We start from the raw sequence: 24,715 nt of genomic DNA, 5'->3' as shown, positions 1-24,715 counted from the left end.
CTCCTGCCAATCCCTCTGGCCTCGTCCCCGCTGCCCCCAGCTCTCCTGTGCTCTAGTCACATTGACTTTTCTTCCTGTTCCAAGAATTGACTAAGCTTGGGACCCACCTCCGGACCTTTGCATATTCTGTGTCCTCTGCCTAGAGAACTGTTGTCCCCCTGCTTTTGTTACTTAACTTCCACTTGCCTTGCAAATTACGACTTGAAGAACACTTCCTCTGAGCAGCCATCACTGTGTCCCCACACTACAACATAAATCAACTTAATGTACAGGTGCTTACTCGGAGTCTAACTTCCCCACTTCCCAAAACACACAAACTTGCCTTTTAGCTACAAGAGGGGCAAGCATGGTGTCCACATTTCTTAGCAAAAGCATAACAGAGTGAGTAAAAGGAGAAGCCTTAGAGCTAAGCTAGCTGCATAGGTTTAAATCTTAGCTATTCCACATGCCAGCTGTGTGACCTCGAGCAAGTTTCTTAACCTCTCTGTGCCTCAATTTCTTCCTGTGTATAAGGTTAAGAATAAAATCTACTTCATAAGGTTGTTTTAAAAATTAAGTGAGTTAATGTATATTAAAAGCTTAGCACAGTGCCTTACCTGGTATGTCTTAAGTATTCAATATACTGCTAATAATAATACATATCATTATTATTGTTAGCTCCACATTCCAAGTACCTAGCAAATGCTGGCACAGAGTAGGTGCACAACAAATACTTGTGGCATAGAGAAATAAATGTTTGTCTCACTGGAAGGGGAGATAATTATATGTCTTGCCTTCATCGCTTGGCATAGGACCTGGCACTTAGTTGATGTACAATAAATGGGGTGAAGGTGGGAACGACTCCCTAAAGAGGCCCCCTGCCCCTTCCTCCTGCCTGAGCCACCTTGACTCCCAGCCTTGCTACCTGCCTCAAGCCTTTCCCCTCTCCCTTCCTGAATCCAGGTGGGACTCCTCAGTGACTTGTCGTGGGACAGTCTCCCTGCCCCCCCTTCTCCCCTACCCTGCCCAGAGACACAGAACAGCTTTGATCACTGACAGGAGTCTTCCTGGAAGAAAGAGAGAGAGAAATATGGCAATTTAAGCTCCCTGGACATGACACTTATTAATAAAACGAGTAGCTGTCAGCCTCTGCTCCAATCAACTGTCCATTGCCTCGGCAGAGGTGGAGGCTTGGGGCAGCCGAAAAGCTAGGGGTGTGGGGGGACAGCGAGCGAGAAGTTGCTGCCTCCAGATATTAAAAACATAAATAAAACCAGGCCTCAGCTGAGAGAGGTCTGGGGCCCCTGCAATATCCGACCTCACTGGATTTTGACAGACTTAAGGGACGATATTCCCAATCTCCTCCTGTTTTCCCATTGTAATTGAGTTTTACTTATGCAATCATGAATACATTCTCCTTGCGTAAAAAAATTAACCTGACAGATAAGGCCGTAGGGACCCCACCTCCACCTTGTTCCCCTCAACATCTCCCAGGAAGTAACCATTGACGGCATTTAGGGTGTATATATCTTTCCAGAACCCGTTGTATGTTTGGCCTCCTCTGGACCTCACACAATAGGTTGTCTTGCTTTTCATGTGGATATATTATTGGTATACTCATATAGACTTTTCCGATGGGGTGGGTTGCTTTGTTTTGTTTTCTTCCGAATGGTCCCACCTCGAACATATGCTTCTGCAACTGGCTTCTTTCATTCAACGATGTGTGGGAATCTTGCCTTCCAGGTACATACAAATCAACCTCATTCTTTTTCACTGCTGCATAGTATTCCTGAAGGGAGCCAGAACCCAGTTATTCATCTCAGGCTGTATATTAAACCATCGAGGTGTGTTAGGGAGTGGTCCTTTATAAAATGTGGATGTCTGGGCCCCTCCTCAGACAAACTGAGTGAGAATTCTGTGGTCAGGGCCTAAGTATCAGAATGGTCTAATTCCCAGTGATTTTAACTTGCAGCCAGGGTCAAGACTTATTTATGTACCCAGTCCCCTATGACTGTATATTTAAGCTATTTCCAAGTCTTTGCTGAAAAAAAAAAAAGTCTTCTGGGCTTCACTTTGGCCCCTCCTCCCTGTACATCTGTGCTGGTATTTTTCTAGGGCAGGGTATCTCTACCTTGGCACTGTTATACCAACAGTATAACAGTGGGCCTGGACAATTCTTTGTAGTGGGGGCTTTCGTGTGCTCTGCAGGGTGTTGAGCAGCCTCTCATAGATGTCAGGAGTAAAACACACACACCACGACAATCAAAAATGTCTCCAGACATTGCTAAATATCCCCTGGGGTGCAAAATCGACCCTGCTCTGGAGTAGGGACCCAGAAGGAAAGTGGCCGGATTGCATGGGGCTGTTTCTTGGAATCGACAGTGCTCCAACGTGCCTGCAGTAATTCACAATGTCTCAGTTTCCAGGACTACCCTGCAGGCAGACATTCTATGCCCTGTGAGTCTGGATTTAGCATGTGGGCTAGAACCCTGAGCACCTCCACTGTCACACTGCTTCCGGCAGCCCCAAAGCCCAGAAACACTGTCATGCTTCGGAGTACAATTCTAGAATCTAGAATGTGAGGTCTGGAGTACAAGGGGATATCAAATAAGCAAAAGGAGGCACCCCTTCTTTCTTTTTTTCTTTCTTTCTTCTCCTGTTTTCTTTTCTGTTTTTAAGTAATTCTGCTGAGGGGAGGAGAGGATACTTTCCTCATCCTGGCCCCACCTCAAATTTCCAGAATCTACTGTCAGCATCTTTTAGGCCACAATCTCATGCCCTGGTCGCTCTCTGAGTTTTATAAGTGAGAAGATTAATGGACAAGAGGGAGAATGACAAGGTAAGCTTTCCTGAGAAATAGAGGCTTCCCAGGGTCTGTATGCATGTATCATGCGTGTGTGTGTGTGTGTGTGTGTGTGTCTGAAAGAAAATTAAATTCACAGGCTGGGAAGGAAGAGGAGGGGGAGAAGCAACAGGCCCAGCCGGTCATGTCTCTTTAAGCAAGATAAGCTGCCTGTCCCATCCATCTCTTTGACACTATCGGCCTGTTGTCTAAAGTACTAACAGTTCCCTCCTCAAGAGGAGAAGGCCTGACATGGGGATGCTGGGGGAGGGGAGGAAGTGAGACATTTTGGACAGGGCACACTGGCCTGCCCGCTTCCCCAGACAGCAGGGACAGGGTTTGTAGATTAAGGACGTCACCTCCATCCCCCAACCACCACAGGGTGGGGGGGAATGGGTTGAGGGGGGTTGGGCCTGGCCTGTTTTTAGATCAATCCTGAGTGCTGGCGAGATGGACCCGCCCTGGCTCCCTACCTGGGGCCCTGTTCCCAGGGGAACCACTTGAAACCAAAACTTGTTCTCAAGTGGCCAGGGGAGAGTGTGAAACCCAGGAAAGAGAGAGTGGGCAAAAGGGAAAGGCCTTCTATAGCTGCTCAAACCGACCTCAGCTCTGCCCCATGATCCTTTAACAACTTGCGTGGCTCTTACAATACTATGGAATGGGTGCTCAGAGATCAGGAAACCAGACCCAGAGAAGTTAAGTCACTCCTCTAGGGTCACACAGCTCACTAGAGGGATGGATGGGATTTGAACCTGCATTCCTCTGAATTTGAAAGCTGACTTCTTACCCCTTTAACCAGAGTATTTCTTGCCCTCCTCTGTTATGAGAAATCATGTCAATGAAAGATTGTCTGAATGGATGTACAGACATTTATTCTTTGCTCATCCAACAAATACTTTTAGAGCATGGCCTCTGTGCCAGGATCTGCTCTGGGTGCTGGTGAGAAAAGCCTGGACTCAATCGCTTACTGATGTCCACAAAATACTCCCCTAGATTAAACCAGACCTATAGAGACCTTAATAACCAGATTTCAACATTTTAGCTTCTGGACCACTTGATTTTGCCCAGTTGTGATTTGAGGTTTGGTAACATATCAAGGGAGCCCAGGAGAAACAGTCCTATCATATTTGTTACTGGGTTTAACATGGTGGTCTCCTCAAGAATGTCACCCAAAAAAGTACATAACGCGACATCGTCTTTACAAGAACCCAAGGGAAAATTCCCTCCTGGCTTTTAGCAAACATCCCCATTTGTTTGTCTTTTGCGAACTCTTTGGGCCCTTGTAACTAACTATAATTCTCTCCTTGTTTTGGCAGCGAGGAAGCTCAGAGCCAAATATACTTCTATGAACTACACAGGATGTTCCAGTTCTGAAGGCCAAGAATCAAAACATCCTAAAACGCCGTGATGTAAACCAATTTTTTCTTATGCTTCTGGATTCTGTGGATCAGTGATTCAGAGAGGATGGGGCAGGGCCACTCCATCTTTGTACCGTGATGTCAAGAGCTGGGGACAGAATGACTTGAAGCCTCTTCACTCCCATGTCTAGGGGTGAATGCTGGCTGTAGGCTGGGGGCTTCAGCTCCTGTCCAAGTGGGCTCTCCCCGTGGGCTCGTCTGTGCTTCCTCACAGCATGGCAGCTGCATTTCAAGAGTGCGTATCAACATTCAGGGGCAAGTGAGGCGGAAGTGGTGTCACCTCTTATGAAGACCTAGCCTTGGGAGGTTTTCCTACTGAGCAGGTCACCACCTGTCCCCTACCCTGGGCTTGGCCTGTTTTAGCTCAGTGCTTCATTCTGGGGAGTCTCACCACCCCTGCACCCACTCTATTTGCCAGAAGTAAGCCATGAAATCCAGCCTGCAATCAAGGGGCAGAATCAGACTCCACGTCTTGATTGGAGAAGCATGACAGTTCTGGAAGACAACACAGGACAAAAATATTGCTGTGGACACTTTGGGAAAAACCATCTGCCACCCAAGACCAAACGGAATTCACTGATATGTGCTAATCACTCTTGGCTTTATTGTTTTACGAATTGTTGTCTGTGGGTTGCATGTATTTTTGCAGCCAAAGAGTGTTTATGGAAATAGGCAGCAGACGGACATCTGTAATCATTGTTGTCTTCTGAGGGTTTGTTACATGCTGGGTGCTGTGCAAACAGATCTCTCCTTATGCCTTCATTGGTTTAATACACAAACAATCCTCTTATCAGTATCTGATAGGTGGAGAACCCAGAGTACAGAGGTAGGAGAAGTGTCCTAGATTTGGCCTAGCAGAGAGGTGGCAGAGGTGGGGTTCCATTCCAGGCAGCCTGGTTCAGCTCTGCCATAGGAAGAGTCACCCCACGTGTCTCCATTCTCATCATCTTCACTCCACACCAAGACCCTGACTTGACATTGTCACCTGAAGCCTCTACCAAATGGAGCGCTCTCCTGTCCCCAGGTATCTCCTCTGATCATGAGAATATTCACGGACCTTGGTGTATATATCAAATCAGCATTCTCTCCAGCTTAGATCAGCCAGCCTGTCAGGAACTCGGGAATTTGACAAAAAGTCTCCGAGCACCAATTTCCTGCCAGGCCCTGCGCTAACTCTCAGGAATCCCGACACAAGACATTTAATGATACATGGGACTGGGATTTATTGGAGGGCGGGGATCGTGGCATTTGGCTTTGTAGTTGGACACACTGCAAGACCCCAGCATCGCGAATGGAAGAAGTGAAAGGGTTTGTCTGTTGCAATAATGAAACCCTGGAGGAGTGACTACCCCTCTGAGCCTCCACTTGCTCACCTGTAAAACAGGGATAAAAATGGTTCCTGAACACCTCACAGCGCTGTATTGGGAATCTTGTCACTGAATAGGTCTCCATTTTTGCATCGATTTCTGAAAAGTTCAAAGACAAGTTTGGGGCCTATGCATGGTAATACCAGGGGAGCCAAAAAAAAAAAAAATGTATACACATGACTCGTATTCATCTTTTATTATTGGTATATATTGAATATTACAATTTTAATACAGTTTTTTTCCTTTCTTAAAATGTGTATACATTTTTTTGGCACCCTCCGTATATAAAATGCTTCGCATATAATCAGCTCTCAATAAACAGAGCTATAAAAGCACGCTGGGTCTTGAACTTCAAACTCAATTGGTAAAGGGGAGGAAAAGAGTATAAAAAGTCACTGGTCTTCTCCCATTCCCACCTCTGGAGGTGGCAGCCTCAATGCAATGGGATGGAAGGGATGGGGGGCTAGTGTTTCAAGAACAAATGGAAATCTCCTAAAAACATTATTTTGGAAACCCTTGATCTTCCAAACCAAGGTTTTCAGCGAAACATCTGAGTCAGTGGATTTAACCAAATGCAGTCAATGACCTTCAGAAGTTGCAACTCCATGGTGAGTGCCTGGTTGAGGTGTGTCAGGGTGACAGTGGAATGGCAGCCTCTTTGAAGAACATAAGAAATTAGCTCAGCTGACCAGGGGTGGCATTCTTTCTTGGCCTAATGAGCACCCACCTCTGTTTTTATTTTTGATGTAGAATGTGGCTGATGAGTCAGGGAGAAAGGAGAGTTGCATTCTTTGCTCTTTGCTAGCTCTTGGAAATAGCAAGAATATTTGGCCCTCCAGACAAACCCCAGCTCTGGGCCTAAAAGCTAAGTCCAGATATGTTATATATTTATTCAAGGCAGCAATTGGCCAGGAAACGACTATAAAACACACATTTTGAATAAAAGGGAGATTTATGGTGCATTTGCGAATCTGAGTCATATCTCTCAGCCTCCCCCAGGCCAGGATTCCTATAATCACTAACATACCCCCAGCTTGTACACTCGGTGGGCACAGAATTGCTTCCTTCTGGTCCCGTCCCCGTTAAAGATGTGATGGGGATTGTGCTACTTTATCTGACAGTCAGTAAATGAATTGCCGATTCATTCTGGGGGCTGGTTTTCTCCCTGGGAAGAAAAAAAAGTGGGGTCCTTTCATATGTATCTTTGATCAGTCGGGACTTGACAAATTATTTTCCTAGGAATTTCTCTATCCTTAATGCCACAGGGAAAAAATGGATTTACTCTAAAAGAATGGCTTTTATGTTTCAGAAATTAGAGCAATGTAAAAGCTTTTCTTGGGTCTCTCTCTCTCTCTCTCTCTCTCTCTCTCTCTCTCTCTCTCTCTTTCTCATTCTCTCCCTCCCCACCCCTTCTTACCCTTCAACTGTATTTTTCTCCAGGAAAAGATGGCAGGTAACATAGTTGGGAAAGACTACTGGCAATGGTTGGGTTTCTGGCTAAGTTATTTCAAGTGTATAAAAGTTCCTTGAAAATAAGGCTCAACTCCTTTATACCCTCAGGATTGAGAGAGCAAAGTCAAATCTTCTGCCTCAAGTTCCTCGTGTGATAGCTGGTTTTTTTCTCCCCTGTTTTAGGGACAGACTTTACCCCAAAGAATACCTGGATGGTGGTCCCACAGGACTCAACTCTACTACAACTACCTCGTGTCCATGGTTTAGAAAGGCACTTATCTGAAGGCAGACAACTAGAACAGAAGATCTGAGTTATTTCCATATTAAGGTTTTTATCAGCTATTTTAAAGAAAAGAATGAAAGGTATCAGTGGTACAGGGCTGCCATGAACAGTTGGGCATGATGTGCACTGCACAACTCCCAGAGGCACCATTCAGAGAGACTACAATTGTGCATGTTGTGCTCTGAGGGTTGCACCACATTCAACCTCTACAACTGTGGAGGGCAGCTTTGAAAGGGAAGTCACAGAGGTGAAGGGAAGCCTGGAGAGCCATAAGTATAATAAAGGGACAATCTTGGGGATCTAGGTGGAAGGAACTGAAAACGAGCTTTGTTAGAGATTAGACGGATGAGTACCATCAGTTTCAGTCTGTTTATTTCTCCACTCATGATTCTCTCCCTGGGGGAGAGACAGAAGAGATAGAGAAGAGATGGAGCTGGAGCTGGAGGTGGAGATGGAGGGAGAGAGGGAGAGATAGAGAGATACAGAGAAAGAGCGAGAATAAGCCTTTCCTGTGTCAAGCATTCCCACCCTCTTCTCTAAGGGGGAAACTCATGGATTAACAACTTTACTCTCTTAGTTTAGGTTTTCCTCAAAGCAGACCCTAGAACAAGGATTGGGGTGCAGTGTTTTATTCGGGTGAGTGAGTGGGAAATGAGATGAGGGAGGGAAAGAAGCCAGTGAAAGTTATGGTAGTGACAGGTCACGTCTGTGAGCAACTGGGACTGTCTTGCTGAAGCCCCTATGAGAGACTCTGTAAAATATACTCCAAATTGTCCCAGTCAGGGGACAGGAAGCTGGGCTGTGTACAAACCAACATTTGTCCCTCATTACTTAATTCCCTAGCCAAGCACACAGCTGAGGCCAGAGAAGAACTTCAAGCAGAGAGACACAGACACTGGAAGCAGGAAGTCGCCGGTGTGTGTGTGGTCACCAAAGCTGCAGGTGACCTGGAGAATGGGCCCGGGAGATAGCGCTGGGCAAACAGCATCTGCCCACCAAGGCTACACACAATGAGGGAGAGAGAACCCTCCTTAAGAAATAGGGGTGTCCTTGACTTGCTCGTCGAGTCGTGACCTCTGCTGAGCACCTCTGTTGAGTCATTTTATGAATTGATCCCAGACATAATTAATGAACGCCTTCAAAATGAAAATACAAGCAGACAAGACTAGAACGTTCCTGCCTCCTGGTCCCAGGAAAGGCCTGCAGTTAATGAAGAAGGCTGAGCTGTGATGAGTGTTAAGGAAAGAAGGGGTTCTCCCCACTGGTCTTGGGGACAGCAAAGCCTCCTAAGAAGGTCATGTCACCCTTAGATCTGTTCTTCAGTCTCTGTTTATTAACTGTGCAGGTGCCTCACTGGGCATATACTGTAAACTCTCTCCTTTAATCCCTAGTCTGGGCTTGCAAGGCAGATCTGATTATCCCTACTTTACAGAGGTGGAGACTGAGGCTTGGGAACTGAAGAACTTGCTCACATGCTAGAGGGTTAGCTGGGCATTCATGACCAGGAAGCCAAAAGGACTTGCCCTTTTGAGGCCATCAGCCTTCAGCCACAAAGTCACAAAACTTCCTACACTTTTCTGGAGGTTGAATGTTCCAAGGACTCGCCACCTGAAGGCACAGAAACTGCCCTAGCACATTCCAGCTGCCTGTCTCCCCCTGTTCCCCCCTCTCCTCTCCTGGGCCCATGGGAAAGGGCAGAGGTGACACGGCTCTGCCCATCTGCTACTTCAGGAGCTGGCAGCATGCAATGGCAGCCAAGCCACTCACAAGCGGAGTGACCTTGGATATGTCACCTAACCTCTCTGCCAAGGTGCTCCCTCATTTGTATCATGAGGATCAGATTGGCCCCTACCTCTCAGTAATGGGGTCACATAATATGCTGCTTGGTATAGAGACCCACACATAGGATGGGGTCAATAAATGAAAGCTGTTATTACTAGTTCCGCTACTGATATCAATAGCAGAGGGTCCATAGGTAACATATTAAAACGGCACTCCCGGCTGTCTCCCAGCCCCAACACCCACAGTTCTAGGAACAGGGACCAAGTTTATAAAATTAATCTATTCAGTAGGTTTAACATGAGTGGCTGCTTTTGACAGAGGTATGGGAATGCATCCTGAGGTCAGAAAGGACGCTGGATTGTCAGCCTTTCGGGATGTAGAGCGTTCTGTCCCCTCTTTGTTGTTACAGAGGATCCAGGCTTGAGTCTCTTACAAAGACGGCTATTTAACTCATCGTTGAGATGGTGCGTGCGTGGAAAGCTGTGTTTTCCTTATTGTTGAAGGTGATGATGATGGTAGTGGTGATATTTGCACAACCCCCAATGAGCTTAAGTCTATTATCAAAATAATAGAAGCCCATGGGGCAGATTTCCCAACAAGACCACGAGGAGAAGGAAAAGAGAGGAATAGCCGTAATAGTAATAATAGCCAGTACTAATTAACCTTTTTATTAGCTAACAGTGAAGGAGCCTTTCCTCTACACCAGGCACCTGTGCTCCGCGCTTTATACGCACGTTCTCATTGAATCTTCACAGACTAACTCTCTGGGGTGAGTCTCCTCATTTCATAGGTGATTAAATGGAGGGTTAAAGCAGTTACGTGATGTGCCCAAGGTCACAGAAACAGTAAGTGGCAACGTGAATTTTATAAGCCAGGTCAGGTAGAGAACAAAGGTGAGATTCTTACAACTGCCTTATTCCGTGTGTGCGTGTGTGTGTGTGTGTGTGTGTGTACACAAGAGAATAATAGTTCACCCCATGACAATAGCCCAACCCCTCAAGAGGAGTATGAAAGCAAGCAGCCATCCCAGAAACGGGAGAGAGAAGCATCCAGGCGTCTCCTGGCTTCTGAGGTAGAACATCCCGTGACCAGCCGTCAGCCTACTGGCACAGGTACCCAGGTCTGTCACTGACCAGACCAATGTTGCTCCTTAATGGATGGCCGTCCCTTCGTCCTCAAAAGAGAACAGGGTGCCCCATCTTCCTCACAAACTCGATTTTATCAATGGCCAAAAAATGAACTAGGTTTTATCTCACTAATTCTATTGCTAGTCACAAAGATCATTCATCTTCGTAACAAAAAATGAGAATTGCCCAGAGACAGACACACACAAAGGTAAACACTCACAGTCCCTCCACGGTTATTTGGTGTTGGACGGCCTCCCTGGGGTTTTTTCCCCCCTCTCAGAGCGTGAAGAATGCAGGTGCATTTAATAAAACTGGGACGCTGTTGCCCATGTTACTTGTAACCGACTTCTTTACCCATAATTTACCTTAAATATCATCTTCAAGGCATTTTCACAAACGTGTTTTTAATGGCCGTGTGGTATGCCATTGTATGAGTGTACACTGATTCATTTAACCAACCCCATATTATTGGATAACAAGGCTGTCTCCGGTTTCTTATGATTTAAGAAAATCATGATGAACTTCCCAGAAAAGAAATACTTATGGACGTCCCTGATTATTTCCTTAGGACCAATTCCCCAAAGTGGAATTATCAGATTAAATGACTGGCACTAGTTTAAGGCCATGAATATAGCTTTTGCCAAACTCTCCTCCCGAAAGGTTTATCTATATTTGTTCCAACAGGCGGTTTATGACATTTCCTATTTTCTCATTAGCAAGAAGTATCATTATTTTTAAAACATACATCTGCTGTATAAAATATCCATCTACTGTGTTCGTTCCTTTACTGGGCATTGCCACAGATACGATCTCACTTAAACCTCCCAGAGTCCTTTGAAGCTGGTAGAATATCTCAATTTAGAAAGACTGGGATGTAGGCTGCATGCTGAGTGCTGTCACACAGCAGCTGTGTGATGTTGGGGCGTGTTGCCAACCTCTCTGAGCTCAAGAACACTAATGATCTAAGTCTCTGAAAGTTCTGCTGATCCTTCTGCCCCATAACTCTGAGTCCCACACTAAAGTGTTCAGTGTTGGACCAGGAAGCCAGAAAGGTACCGTAACACCCTTCTCCCAAGTACAGAACAGCCTACCAGCTCGCAAATCCAGTCTGTCCTCTGCAGCTGTGGGAATAGCTGGAAAAGAGCAGAGTACGAGCAATAGGGCCTCAGTGAATAAGGGTTTATCTACCACGTAAAGTGGGCCCTGAACACATGCTTGCTGAACAAATGAATGAATGCAGACGGGGTGATCACTACACATTCATGAAGCAACATCTCGCTCCGCCATCACCGTGTCTGCTTTTGTCGCCCTTGTTTGGGACCCAAAGAGGTTACACTTGCATCTGTTAGGGAATTAGAGTGTCTCTTCCATGACTTATGAAACTTGCTGTGAACCAGTTTGGAATGATTTTCTAAGGGTGGCCATGGTTTGCCTGCTGGGGCATTAATTCAGTATTCCTGTCATGTTCTTATGCAAGACTAAGACTATCTTGTATAACTGGTCAATTCATTTGGAAGGTAATTTTTTCAAAAGTCACCTTTTTTTCTTTAACCCGTCAAAACAAATATCTATTTAGAGCACAGTCAGAAGTTATCCAGTGAAACTTTACTAATTAATTCTCTGTGGGAACAGAAAGGCCATTGACCTAGTTTTTCCATTGTACTTGGAAAAAAAAAAAGCCTAATTGTCATTTCTCTATAATTAATTCACGCTGCTCGGGGAATTCTTGGATTAGGAAAGGTCCCAGGGAGATATGATTAAATGAACAATTTGTAATCAACATGCCAGTTATTCCTGTTTCAAGGGATGTGACATATTGATGGTTCTTTGTAATTGAGTTTTTGTTTTTTTAAGCAGGGCTCATTTACTCACCATTTCCTCCTCTGTCCTGCCCCATAGGTGTTATAGGACCAACTCACAAATCCTAAATTTGTGGGTTTTAAGTAAATATCCATTGATGGTCAATAAAGTTTCTTACATTGGGATCTCTAAAACACTTGATTCCGGCAATTAATTCAAAGAAAGAGCTTCTTCAGAAAACCAAGTATTGGGTGTTACATATAGCGTGACTGATACCATTTTTTGATCAGGTGGAATTCCTGATGATTTTTTTCCCCCCAATGCTGACACAAATTCAATGAAAGCAAATAACTCCATTCCAGGGATATAAGCCAGGGGATAAATATATTCAGCTCTGTCACACTCAAGTACAGGGATTCTAAATACCTCAAAACAAGCAGGAGAGAGCAGATGGCGTGAAAAATTCACCTGCCAGACCTCATGGGCTCATTTGCTCCATGTAATTCCCCTTCTCTTCAGTCGGTAGAAAGAACAGGAAAAAAAAAATGGGTGTTCAAGTCCCTTGTACTTTTTTAAGCACATGGTATTTATTAGGCATTAATTGGCACACAAATATACGAAACGAGTACTGAATTCTCACCCTCCCCCCCTTAGCAACATAAAAAAGACATAATCGCTTGAAGACACTCACATAGAAACATATACTCACACACTCTCACGGACTTGGACATACTCAGCCTCGCATATTACCCTGTTCTCTTTATTAGGGTCAGTTAAAAAAAAAATTTTTTTTTCATCAAGAAAGCAAAGCACATTCGAAAGAAAAAAAAAAAAAAGAACGCAAACTTGGTTTTGAGTATCAATAAAATTAAAAGCTCTTGGCCAGCTCCCATGCTGGATTTCATTTCATGTTATTACTTAATTAGAACTCCTATTTATAAATAAATAGTACCAGTAAAATATTACATCTGAAGAACCCTGCAATAACGTTTTACTTACACACTTTTTTTATACTGTTTTCTGCTTTCCATAACCACAGTTTCGTGTCGGCGTTTGGCGATTTCTTTGGAGAGAACGAATGGGTCAGCAAGTCTTGCCTCTTCTTTAGGAATTGTGGATTTTGTTTTGCATCCAGTTGGGTCATCAGCAACAGAGGTTTGGAGGCTGGGGGCTGGCTTTGTTTTGTATCAGGACGAATATTTATTTTGGCTTTTTCACAACTCTTGTCAGCACAGAGCTTGCTCCTTGCTTATCACAGTTTGGCCCGCATGTAAACCAGGGCTTTTTAAGTTTTTCAAAGCAAGCTTTCCGGCCAGGAAGCTATAGGCCACGTTTTAGCGACAGATGGCTGGAAAGACCCAGAGCTGGGAAGACAGGAGGGCTGAGTAAGATATGATGCCAGATGGAGTCCAAAGTTATCCTGACTCCACTAGAAGGCAACGCGGGGCTCCGTGATGATGAGAAGGCAGGACACAATTGGAGAAAAGCTGGGACGTAGGGAACCTTTTCAGAAACATCACATGGCAGAGGTAGGTAATTTCTTAGTCAAGGGAAGGGTGGCGAATTTAGGTTTTAGGGGTGGTATATATGAAGGGAACCCCACACATATGTACTTTGAAACGTACTTGCCTCAGACCACCCCCAAAATAAGGGACTGGGTCCCGTTAAGAAAATTGAAAGAAAAAAATATATTATTATTTATTATATAACAATGTCAACATTAACACCAAGACAGGAAAAGACTCCGCATTAGGATAAAACACTCGATGAGGCCAGACTTTCTGGAGACCAAAAGAAGGAATCAGGGAGGACATCTGGAGGTGGTGTGAACGTGGCCGGCTGAGGAATGTGGTGGTCGTGTGGGGATGGGACTTATCTTTTTTTTGTTTGTTTTTTAAGTTTTGAGAAGAAACAACAAAGTCACATTTTTTGAATTGTGGTTTCAAGCTACTGATTAGATCAGTGTCTAGGGGGTCTCGAGTGCCGATGTGAACATGGGGTGAAATGAAGAATCTTGTCCGTGGGGTTCTCTCTGCTACCGTCTCTCTCCCTCTCTCCCGCGCTCTCACTCCTCTCTCTAGCGAATGTCTGTTAAGAAGCAGACCTTGCTTTAGCTATTCTCACTCCACTCTGGCACCATGCCAACCCCATGCACGGAGTGGTACTGGTGTGGGGACAGGGTCCGTGGTACGCCATGAGAGTAGAGGAACTCAGATGGTTGGAGGCCGCCAGGGGACTGCAGGCCAGTCTGAGGCCCACACTGCCTGACCACAGGCTGGTGGGCCACGGAGGTCTGGTGCTGGAACATTCCCTCTCCGAGCTGTGGGGAGCCATGGTTGGCAATGCCAGCCAGCCGGGGGACCAGAGGCCCCGAGGTGAAATGAGCAGAGAAGTGTTGGTAGGGTAGTCTGTCCATGGGCTGCACGGTGGTGACCGTGCAGCTGCTGTAGGAAGGCATGCTGGGCCACGTGTTGCAGCTGATGTCCTCCAGGCTGGGCACCGGCTCGCTGGGTGGCGCAGAGCTGGCATACATGCAGGCCTGCCGCTGGGCGGACTCTGTCCTGTAGGAGGCGCTCAGGCCCTGCTGCTGAGGATAGCCGGAGCGATAGAAGGGGTCCTCTTCACTAGGCGATGTCTCCATGTAGGGCTTCTTATAGGGATGGTCTGCAGTGGAACATTCTTCATCTGCTGAGACAGGAGGGAAGAGACGAATGAGGCCAAGACCAGCCACCCCACAACTAAAAGTAGCAACAGCCATGTGGCTGAAGGCCTGAGGCTCAAGTCTAGATGATTAGCGCCAACTTCCATTCTGATACAAAGAGGTGGACTGTCACGGTTAAGACCTTGGGGCTAGGACGGCTGGTCTGCTCAGTGGTTAGAGCACACTGCTCATAACACCTAGGTCGCTGGTTCAATTCCCATATGGGCCAGTGAGCTGCGCCCTTCACAGCTAGATTGAAAACAACGACTTAACCTGGAGCTGAGCTGCGCCCCCTACAACTAGATTGAAAATGACTTGACATGGAGCTGATGGGTCCTGGAAAAAACACACTGCTCCTCAATATTCCCCAATAAAATAAAATTAAATTTAAAATTTAAAAAAAAGTTTTTAAAAAATGACCTTGGGGCTATGGAGTTTTAAGCAAACAGTTTGACCTTTCTGACCTCAGTTTCTTTATCTGCAAAATGGAAAGGGTAATAATAGCATTTTTCTATACAGGGAATTACTGAGAATGAAATGGGAGAATGTATATTAGTCCAGAGCTCTGTACAAGGAAACACTCAATAAATAAGAATCATTATTATTATCTTCCCTCCTCCCGGGCATATGAAGTCCACAAAGGCAGGACATTGTCTGTATTATCCATTACTACATTCCCAGAACCTAGCTCATCCCTAGGAACAAAAATAACGATAGGACCCGCGATGACAATACACAACACAGAGTGTTTACTCTAGCTGGCACTGTTCCAAGTACTCGCCACGAGCTAACCCATCTAATTTTCACAACAACCCTATGGGTTCTATTGTGATCCCCATTTTACAGAGGAGACACGGACGTGTCTAAAGCGGACATGCAATAAAGATTTGTGCAATGGAGGGAAGGATGGAAGGACAAACAGACGGGAGCTCGAATGAATCCTCAAATCCTTTCCTGATTACGCAAGTGCCTAGTTAACATCTGAGTCAGTACAAATTAATGCGTCACTGTTGTTCTGCTGGGCATGCCACTCCCTTAGTTCCAGTGTAGGGCAGTGGACATAGTTCTGTCCCCGAAAGGGGGTCATCCTTAACCACTTTGGGGTCGCTGACCCCTTTGGGAACTAACAAAAGTGCTGGGCTCTCCCCTAGAAAAATACACTGAAACACAAAGTTGGGAGACTCGTACGTGCATACAACTTCCCTAAAATCCAAGCACTCCCTAAAATCCAGATTAAGAAGTCTAGACACATCTGGGATTGAATATGGCTCTTTGACTTAATATCTGTGGGACATTAGCATCTACCTGCTCGGAGACTTACTTTCATCATCTCTGAATCAGAATTAGTAATTCTTCTTCCACTGGGCAGCTAAGAATGAAATAAGATCAAGCGTGTAAATCTCCTGACATGACATCATGAAGGGCAGCTCTTGAGCAAAGACACCACCACCAGTCAGTTTCACAGCAGACCCATCTGTAATAACACACCTCCAGGTATGTCCTTCAGGGGAAGCAAACCTTGGCAATCCCTACCAAGGTGTAAACCACAACCCAGATTCATTCCTTAGCTAGAATTCAACCCCCAAACTGGAGATTTTCTTTCTTCACCTTCCAATCTCTTTCTAATCAATAAATGTCCAGAAATATGTCTATCTTTAGGGGGTGTGAAGGAAAATGAAACACTGGGACATTCCCGCCACTCACCGTGAGGGTTGACGGTGTGGGACTCAGTGATGGAAGGAAATAATAGCTATTATTTATTGAGGACCTCTGAAGCGACCTTACTCTAATCTCATAATAATTCCTCAAGGTGGCTGCTCTCACGCCTGTCTCACAGAGGCAGAAATGGAGGCTCAGGGAAGTGACCTACCCAAGGTCTCACAACTGGGAAGGAGCAGAGGCTGACATCAAAGCTAGGTCTGACTGGCTCTGCCTTCCACACCTTGCTGCCAGCTCTCTAGATACCTATCACGCAATGCCACTCACCCAGGCACCCAACAGATATGTATGAGACCCTACCAAGTGCCAGGTCCTGTGCCAGGTGCTGGCCACGGAGTGGTGGACAGGTTGTCCCGGTCCTGCTGTTGACAACACACAGCCTCGGCCCCTCTTCATCCTACCCCAAGCAGTGAGTGTGGAAGGCTAACCCTCTGTGATTTGGAGGTGGTCCTCAAATACAAAGCTCCAAGGCAGTCATTTCCCTCACAGGAAACCCTTTGACTTTGGACTGGATTATAAAACAGCTCCCCAGCAGAGGAAGGATAGCCTGGGTGTGGGTTCCACCCAACACCTCCATTTGTATCATTCTCTGAGTGACACCCACAGGTTAAGTCTAAAATCTCCCAAACAAAACATATCTATGCTAAAGTTTTACCCAGCGAACTGGGAGCAAATTTATTTCCAGCTAGACTCTTTCTGGGACACATCTGGGACCCATAGGATGCCCAAACATTTGTCCAAAAAAAAAAAAAGAAAAAGAAAAATACAGTCACTCTTCCAGGTGTTCTGTCTACATCATGCCAGATGTTTGAAGACATCCAGAAGAGCCAGTGACCACATAGTTCACCTTTCCACTGGCCGTTCTGTTAGCGTCTTGAAGACATTGCTACACTCAACTATTTTGTCCTCGTCACTTCCTCCCTTGGTTCCTCCCCTCCATTCTTCCTTCCACCCCCAGATCCATAAATCTGAATGTTTCCATTGTCGCTGGAATCGGAACTTTCGGGTTTTCCATTTAACCAGGGCGTTCCCCTTTTCAATAATAGAAAGTACAGCTGCAGGGTACCCTTGGCAAGAGAAAAAAAAAATAAGGCAAACTAACCATTCCCGAGTTTCTGATCCCCTTCCAGATTTGTTACAAGTAAAAAAGGAAGAATAATATGAAAAGGGCTGGAGCCCATTTTGGAAAATCGTAAAATTACACATTCCAGTCTTTAATACCCCGAAGATCTGATGCAGAGTCCTCAGAGAAGCTGGATGCTGGCTCATTGATGAAAGCAGGTCCTGGGCACTCTCAAATTCCTCTCGAACCTCACCACATTGTAAAGAAATTCCAATGCAAGCATCCAAATTTCAGGTTGTGATAAATGATTTGGATGTAATCTCTGCGTTTATTTTGGTTATGGTTCGGTTTCTTTTCATTGGGAGACCACTAACTGATCAACAGCAAAGACCTCTCTCCCAGCCAAGTCATGTTTACCTCCCACAGTTGGGGAAGGGGCTGTAGTCACGTGTCAAGTGCTTGATGCGATGAGGCCACAGCTCAGTTTCAGAGATTTGTGTATTATGTGTGGTCCTGAACCCAACGGAGTATCTCGGAGAGCAGTAAAGCTCTTCCTGATTCTGACCACCAATCACTGCATAGCACTGGGAAAAACCCTGGTTCCTTGCATTTTCGGGATGCTATTGATTCTGGAAAAAGTGGCTTTAATGACGAATCCAGAACACAGATTTTAGGGCACAGAGTTATGTCTCTGGCTCTCACTGGCTATGTGACCTTGGACGAACCACTGGGACCATTCCAATCTCAGTTCTTGACTGTACATGAGAATTATACCAACATTTCATGTTGGAATTGAGATAATAATAAGTGCAGTCTAGCTTCTGTCTATCTTCCTTGCACGTAACGTGTTTAAATCTTAACTGTCTAAATCACCTGGGTTATTTTACCTCTTTTCCCCCTCGGAAGATGGGACTGATGGCTCTGGCATGGTCATCCAATACGTGAAGGCATTTGGGTGGATTCCAGAGCTGGAACACTCACAGAGCTGCTTTCAAATCACAAATCCCATTGAGTTAATATTGTCACCATTCCCAAATGGGTCATTTCCCTTGGCGATTGAATTCATTCAGCCAGAGACCCTGGAGGTAGAGTGGTGAGCAGCCTCTGCCTCACTGAGTGACCTTCAGCAAGTCAGAAGTGGAACTGTGATTCAGGTCTTCTGACTCACCCAACAGTGGTCTTTCTGCTAGATGGCACTAGCCTTTCAGCTTTCGTGATACTCTTGTTCAAAAAACAGGATAGAGAGATGGGTGGATGGATGGACAGATGGACACGGACAGACGGATGAATGGATGAATGCATAGATGGATGGATTTTAGCTCTTAGCTTTAAGTAGAAAGGACTGGAACGGTATTGTGGGAATATCCTTGATTGGGAATCAAAGGACTCCAGTTCAGGTCTCACTTAGCCATTATCTGAAGCCATTACATTTATTTACTTGCTTATTATCTGTCTCCCCCAGTGATATACAAGTTTCCTGAGAGCAGAGACCTCTGCCATCTTGCCCTCTCCGTATCCCAAGTACCCAGCACAGTGCCCAGTACAAAGTAAGTGCTCAGTCAACATTTATTTGATGAGTACATCCCAGATCTGCCACTCACCAGCCACATAACCTTGACAATCTAACCTCACCTCTGAGTCCTCTGCTTACTCACTGCAAAATGGGGATGGAGGGCATCTCCCCTTGCTCAAAGATCGCAGTGAGGGTCCAGTGAAGAAAGCAATGTCAAATGGCTCTAAAAAGCACACAGGACTGAACAAATGCCCCTGCAAAGCCCTTTGCTATATCCAATTCCCCTTCCCCTCCCACCTCTGACTTCCTCTTGAATACCCAATGTTGTACATGGCTTTGCTGAAATCTTTATTTGGGTCACCTTGGGGTTTTAATGGGGTAGGGAGGGGTCGCCTGAGTGGGAGGGAGAAAGAAAGACAGACAAGTGCTCTCCCAGGCCCCTGGGTCCTGGCTGTGATTGAGTGGCATTGATAAAACACCTTCCCATCCATCGGGATAGATAGTTTGGAGACAGCTGGGTCCAAACACAAGGAGCCCTCTGGCCTGCCTAGCCCTTTGACATCTCATTGCACCAGCCTCCTGGCCTCGTTGGAAAGGAGACAGACAATGAGGGGAAGTCAGATAGCGAGTGGGGCAGGCAGGGGCCGAGGGGAAAACCACCCATGGAGTTATCACTTAACGGGAATCCCAAACTGGAAGGAAACCTCCGCTGACTCCTTATCACTCTACAATGGAGGCTGATGATGAATTGCTTTTTCTCGTCTCCTCCGAGGCAGGCAGGACAGACAGAGCTTGGCTGGAATGTTCCCTGGCCCTGGGAGCTTTCATTTGGGGGCGGACGGAGGTGAGAAGGACAGAGGTTTCTGGAAAGTTGAAAGGTGTCCTGCAGGGTGCATATGCCGTGTACCCCGAGTGCACAGATGGAGGTGTGGATTTGGGGCAGGGCCACTCACCAGCTGGGTGAGGCTGGGCAAGTTACTCAATCTCGCTGAGCCTCAGTTTCCGCATCGGAAAAGGAGGTCATTCTTCACCTTGTTATCTCCGGCCAGTCACTAAGTCCTGATTCCACCCACATCTCCAGCTCGTCTCCTCACTCCCAGGTCTGAGCCACCATCAGCTCACGCCCCAGAGTCTGCAACAGCCTCTCAACAGAGCTCTGGTGTCAAATCCAGTCCCTCCTTATCACAGCAAAGTGACTGCTTCACAAGAAAATCCTAATCCTGTCACTCAAGGCTTCGAACCCCTCTGATGGCTGCCCACTGGTGTTAGGATAAAATCTGAGGTCCTTCAAACGGCTCACGAGGCCTGGCATCATGCTGACCCCTGCCTTTCTCATAGCCTGATATCCTATAGTTTCCCTTCACCATGCTTCAGCCCCCCTGGCCTTTTGTTCACCCTATCCCATCTTCCAAGGGGCTGCACACGTGGTTGCCTGGACACCCACCGTCTCCTTCTTCTCCTACCCAACTCTTACTCTCAGCTCAGATTCTGCCCTGATCCCCCACTCTAATGTGATACCCCCATGTTATATTTGTTAGCTCTTTGCATCTTTCCTTTCTAGCATTCAATCACCATTGCATCTAAAAATGTTACACAATCATATGCAATTATAATATCTGGCCTGTTTGGGACAGTGTGAGCTAACAGGACAGCAGCTAGCTAACATTCCCTGAACACTTACATATGTCAGGTACTGTTTTAGGTGCTTTCTATGGATAATCTCAAATCCCCATTTTGCAGAAAACATAGTTGAAGCTCAGCAAGGTGAAGCAACTTGCCCCGAGCCACGCTGCTGGAAAGAGTCAGCTACTGGGATGTCCTGCAATGGGCCAGTCACCAACTCCAGCTCCCCAGTGGCCATCTGACACTGACCTTGAGTCCACTCAAAGATCCCACAAAGTACCCCGTGAAAGTCAACGGCTTATAGTAATCTAAAGCGGTTCACCCGTTTTGCATTCAAAGCCTTCCCACTGCACCCTCCAGGAGTGCACTTACAAGGATGCTGCTATAAATATTGAATCTAAAAAAGTGCCTTGATTCTTTTTAACTTCTTTTTCCTCTTCTTTTGGTCTGGCATTAATTTAATAGACAGAGCTCCCTAATTCAAACCTGGTGAGCTGGCAATCAGCACGTTTGACCCAGTCTCTAGAACACATCTCTAGTGGAGACTGAAATTTTTTGAGATTGTAGCTGATAAGCCAAGGAAACAGCATCGAGTGGTGGTTCAGGGCCCAGGCAGAGTCTGTAGCCCAGGCTTGGGTTCAAATTCCACCTTCAAGAATCACCAGCACAGGATTTTACTCTGCTGAGCCTCAGTTTCCCCATTTGTAAAGTGGGTTAATAATAGCACCTACTCCACCGGAAAGGTTGAGGTCTGGAACCTAGGCAAGGCACCCTTCAATATAATAGGAAACAGAATTTCCATGCAGGGACCTATGTTCCGTGAGACATTCTTAACCCCTGCTCGTGCCTGAAGAGGCAGACATGTTTGCAGGCATCTGGTCTCCAGCCCATCTGGCAGCAGACGTGCTGGGAGTTGGGCCAGGGGGCCTGTTGGGGTGATATTGTTCAGGCCTTTGAGATCCAAGGAGCTTGGATGGGCTTCAGGTAAGTCTGGAAACCTCAGCCTCACCCAGGTCAGTTCCCCAGCCCAGGCTTGGACCAGAGACTGCTCTTCCCTCATTCAAAACGCAAGATTAGTAAATGTCAAAGAGTCAAACTGCTAGTTTCCGCATGTCACCCCAGCTCCAGAGAAAGCCACCAAAGCGTCCATTCCCATTGATTCTCGTGAGTGAGTCTTTTTGTAACGGTCCAGACACTGGGCACTGGACTTCCAAAGGCATCGTGTTGTCTCCTGAGGCTGTGAGGTACAACAGGCCACTCTAAAGATTAGGATTTGGGCCTGTGGGAGCAAAATAGTGACGGCTTATTGAGTCAACCCTGTGCTAAACACGTGACATGCATGATTTCATGACATCTTCACTTCAAGCCTCTGAGGCAGGTCCACTCATGGGCCCAAATCGACAATTTTTTTTTTAATGGGGCTTAGAGGGGTTGAGTAACTTGCTCCTAATGATAACAACTTGCAAATGACAAAGGTAGGATTCATCCCCATTGTCTGATTCTAAAGACGACAGGCATAACCACTGGCCTCTAGGGCCCTCTCCCCCTGCAAAATGGGGGTCCGTTTTCTCAAGCCGTCACCAGACAAGCAGCCTCCCTTTCACTTCCTCCTGGGACACGCTTTCTGGAGTGATGCCTGCCACTTAGGCAACCATAGCTCCCACTTACTGGGTGCTTATGAGTATCAGGTGCTCTAGGGAACTTGGCTCCATTTACAAAGCAGGAAACTGAGGCACAGAGAGGTGTGCAGCTCACACCAAGCAAATGTTCTAGTAAGATGACCTCAACCACACCGCCCATGACCTTCGCTTTGCTTCGATTCTGGCTTGAAAAACATGCCAGCAGAAAATTTCCTTCCTTAACCTAGTCCCTTTGGACTCAGCAGACTCAGGAAAAGTCATTCATTTCTCATTGGGCAAAGGAAACTATCAGTGTCTCAGACACCAGCCTAGTAGATTGAAAGAGGGTATGCAAAGGAGAGAAAATCAGTTGTGATTTTGTGGTGGGGGGGGGCAGGGGGGGCCTGATTTTGATCTGGAAAGGAAAGAAGAGCTCAGAATCCACCTGGGAGAAACCCTAGCACATGAACTTCAGAGGGACTCCCAATTAGAAAGAAGTTCCCTGTAGTTTGGTTTGTGAGACCACCAGGAACATGGAGCAACCTCCCTGTCTGCGAGTGACAATGACAACACAAGCTCTGCTTCATCCTTTTGAGGCAATACTTCCTCTTCACCAGGTAACAAGAATGAGGAGGCTCCAGTTCATGAAAAGAATCTACAAGAATCTACAACATTCTGAAGTTTAAAAAAAAAAAGCCAGTTGCAAAATCAATACAGTATGAAATCAACTGTTAAAAGGAAAAACAAAATGATTTTTATTTGTGTGTGTGTGCACATGTGTAAATCAATAAAATAGGTCTGGACATGTCAGATAAGTTTTCCCCAACGAAGGGGCTAGAACTGGGGGAGAGACATGTGGAGGGAGCCTTTAGTTTTACTGGTATGGTTTGAATTTCTTGCAGTCTCTATGTATTTTTGTATTGATTACATTTTTTAAATAAATAAATGTAGCTTTGTGTCCTTTTTTTTTTTTCAAGGAAAGGAAAGAAGGAGTAGAGAAAGGCAAGTTGGGCAGGGGTTGTCACACTCACCTTTCCTCTTGGTGCAATGGTAAATTTGACCGTGCTCCTGGGGCAGTGGGTACGGGTTGGGTGGGGGCAGAAGGTCCTGGGAGGGGCCGGACACACCATTCTCACACTGGTACTGGGATCCCAAGTTAGATGAGGTGGAGAGAGCTCGAGGCTCACTGCTGAAAGGACTGTGGTTGGAGGCCACTTTTTGTCTCACTGTGCTCCTGGGAACCACGGGATATTCTTTACTAAAAGAGAGAAGATGGGAAATAACATTGATCGGTGCCCTGATACAGATCACTGCGCTGAGTGAAGCATGGGGGTCAAAGAATTCACCAGAAAACTCACAGAATGAGAAATGAAAGGGGTCTCTGATGAGCAAAGTGTGCCAATTTATACTCAAGTGCATTATCTGCCTTGGATATATATGTTTGGGCACTAACTTTTCATGCCTTATACATTAGGCAAGTAAGTTTACCAATAGTTCTATACATTTTCAGAAAGGTAAGTAAGCAGCTCCAGGTAAGAACCCCCTCTTAATGATCAATAAATACATTTGGCATTTGGCAATATTCCAACCTATTCTATGTCTTTGAATTCAAAAACTAGAAGAACTGAGCAGTCATTCAGACTTAACTTCTGGGTCTCCATCATTAAAGCAGGGCTGAGGTTTTTGTCCCCCATTAGTAAAGAATGGTAGCTAACCACATAGGACAGACAGGGGTGATCCTAGGTTACCCTAATCTGGATAATTTGCTGTTTGTGCCACAGAATTTTATTTCTTTTGAGCTGCTGTACTTGTCGTCACTGACAATGTTTAACTTCTCCATACTTTGGTTTTTCCCCATCTGTAAAGTAGGGGTAACAAAAATCCCCAGTTTAAAAGGGGTGATGAGAGATAAATGAGTGAATACATGTGAAACACTGGACAATACTTGGCACACAGTGAGTGCTTAACAAATGGCCACCATCATCGTTGCTGTCGTTAACATAATTGGTTTCCTTTGCAACCTATGCGTTTTATTTTATGCATTTAATCATATTGTCATATTCTGAGAAGTGACCCACAGGCTTCACCAGATTGCCGGAGAGGTCCATGGCACTTAAGAGGTTCAGAATCCCTGCCCCCAAAAGAAGTACGTATCAGTAGATCCCAAACTTAGCTGTGATTTTTGCCACGGACTCAACCAATTCCTCTTTAACTTAGTGTATGTTTTAAATTAAGTTTTTGCCCAAATAAGGTTAGCCTCGCTCTGAGCAATGATATCTGTGAAATTATGGGCTTGTGATGCTAAGTAGAGCTCTTCTGATGCAGCTAAAATATAAACACTTACCTATTAAAATCAAAGAGTCCACCTGAAATCATCTCCCATACAAAGAGCACTACATCTAACACATTTTGAAGGATGCTGTATTA

The 24,715-nt window shown here is 45.8% G+C and overlaps 1 protein-coding gene across 4 annotated transcripts in view; it reads right to left on the bottom strand.

Annotated features, from left to right (window-relative positions):
- Positions 1–12,607: 12,607 nt before the first annotated feature.
- Positions 12,608–24,715, bottom strand: part of TBX5 (T-box transcription factor 5) — a 46,477-nt gene continuing 34,369 nt past the window's right edge. For 2 of the 4 annotated variants that reach the window (XM_074321407.1, XM_019734129.2), the window contains exons 8-9: positions 23,320–23,546; positions 12,609–14,735 (exon numbers count right to left, since the gene is read on the bottom strand). In XM_074321407.1, the coding sequence (XP_074177508.1) occupies positions 14,161–14,735; positions 23,320–23,546 (802 nt within the window). In that variant the 3' untranslated portion in view covers positions 12,609–14,160. Of the gene's footprint in view, positions 14,739–23,319; positions 23,547–24,715 lie in introns of all 4 variants that reach the window. The other 2 variants (XM_074321406.1, XM_019734128.2) reach the window with 2 other exon arrangements.

This window comes from Rhinolophus sinicus, linkage group LG16 (assembly GCF_036562045.2).
Source record: "Rhinolophus sinicus isolate RSC01 linkage group LG16, ASM3656204v1, whole genome shotgun sequence".
Classification (NCBI taxonomy): Eukaryota; Metazoa; Chordata; class Mammalia; order Chiroptera; family Rhinolophidae; genus Rhinolophus; species Rhinolophus sinicus.
This window is presented reverse-complemented; position numbering and strand designations above follow the sequence as displayed.